This window comes from Calidris pugnax, unplaced genomic scaffold, assembly GCF_001431845.1.
Source record: "Calidris pugnax isolate Ruff unplaced genomic scaffold, ASM143184v1 scaffold399, whole genome shotgun sequence".
NCBI classification, from domain to species: Eukaryota; Metazoa; Chordata; class Aves; order Charadriiformes; family Scolopacidae; genus Calidris; species Calidris pugnax.
Genome location: NW_015091105.1, coordinates 108,528 through 109,893, shown reverse-complemented (window position 1 = coordinate 109,893; position 1,366 = coordinate 108,528). Strand labels below are relative to the sequence as shown.

General features: G+C 66.0%; 1 protein-coding gene across 1 annotated transcript in view; it reads left to right on the top strand.

Moving 5' to 3' along the window:
• The window catches only part of LOC106897412 (transportin-2-like), a 12,460-nt gene that overhangs the window by 10,500 nt on the left and 594 nt on the right, over window positions 1-1,366 (top strand). The window contains exons 17-20 of the mRNA XM_014958019.1: window positions 532-707; window positions 808-920; window positions 1,005-1,096; window positions 1,173-1,321. Coding sequence (XP_014813505.1) covers window positions 532-707; window positions 808-920; window positions 1,005-1,096; window positions 1,173-1,321 — 530 coding nt within the window. The remainder of the gene's footprint in view (window positions 1-531; window positions 708-807; window positions 921-1,004; window positions 1,097-1,172; window positions 1,322-1,366) is intronic.

Here is a 1,366-nt window from a genome sequence, read left to right as displayed (position 1 = left end):
TTCCCCTGGTTCTTGGGGCAGGGGGGGGATTCTCCAGTTCCTGGGAGGGTCCCCTGGGTTTTTGGAGGAGTCCCCTTGTCCTTGGGGGGTCCCCTCGTCCTGGGGGGACATCTCCTCATCCTGGGGGGGTGGTCCCTGCTTCCTGGGGGGGTTCTCTGGTCCTGGGAGGGGTCCCTTGGGTTCTGGGGAGGATCCCCTGGGTTCTGGGAGGGGGTGTCTCTCAGTTCTGGGAGGGATTTCCAGTTCTTGGAGGAGTTCTCTGGTTCTGGGGGGGGTTCTCCTGATCCTGGGGAGGGTTCCCCCTGGTTTGGAGGGGTTCCCTCCCAGTTCTGGGGGGGTGTCCCCCTGGTTTGGAGGGGTTCCTCCCAGTTCTGGGGGGGTGTCCCCCTGGTTTGGAGGGGTTCCTCCCAGTTTGGAGGGGTTCCCCCAGGTTCTGGGGAGGGTTCCCCTGGTTCTGGTCGAGTTCCCCTGCTTCTAGTGAGGTTCTCTGTTCTAGGGGAGAGTTCCCCCATTCTGGGGGGGTTCCCCCAGTTCTGGGGTGCTGTCCCCACCTCACCCCTGTCCCCTCCCCCTGTCAGGGGGGGACTCTCTGCGTTTCGGGTGCCCGTGACCGGAACGTCAACCTGTGGGACCTGCGGCAGCTGGGCCAGGCCCCCGGCAAAGTTCTGGTGAAGGCGCTGGGCACCGAACGCAACGGGACGCACAAGGTGGGGGGGCACAGCCCTTACACACCCCACCCCCTCTTTGGGGAGTCCCAGGCGGGGTTTGGGACCCTTTTTTTGGTGTATTTTGGGTTGTCCCCCGCAGGGCTGGGTCTGGTGTTTGGCCTCTCGGGACAACAAGGTCTGCTCGGGTTCCTGGGACAGCACCGTCAAGCTCTGGGACCTGGAGGCCGAGGGGCAGCAGTTTGGGGAGATCAGGTAACCCCTGAGGGGGGGGTTGGGGGGATTTTGGGGGGGTCTACCGGCCCCCCCACACCTCCCCAACCCTCCCCTTGCCCCCAGGGAGAAGGCGGCCGTGCTCTGCCTCTCCTACCGCCCCGACGTCCTGGTCACCGGGACTTATGACAAGACGGTGACAATCTACGACCCCCGAGGTTGGTGCTGTCTCGGGGTGGGGGTTGGTGGTCCTGGGGGGTGCCCCCCTGGCTCATTGCCCCCTTCCTTTGGTAGCCGGCCCCTCCCTGGTGCGCAGCTACAAGCCCCACGCCAGCGCCGTCCTCTCCCTGGCAGCCGATGACCGGCTCATCGTGTCCGGCAGCGAGGACCGGACCCTCGTCGTCTTCGACCGTCGGGCCCAGGGGGTCCTGCAGCGGCTCCAGGTGAGTCCTGTTGCCCCCCAAAACCTGTGGGAGGACCTGGGGGGG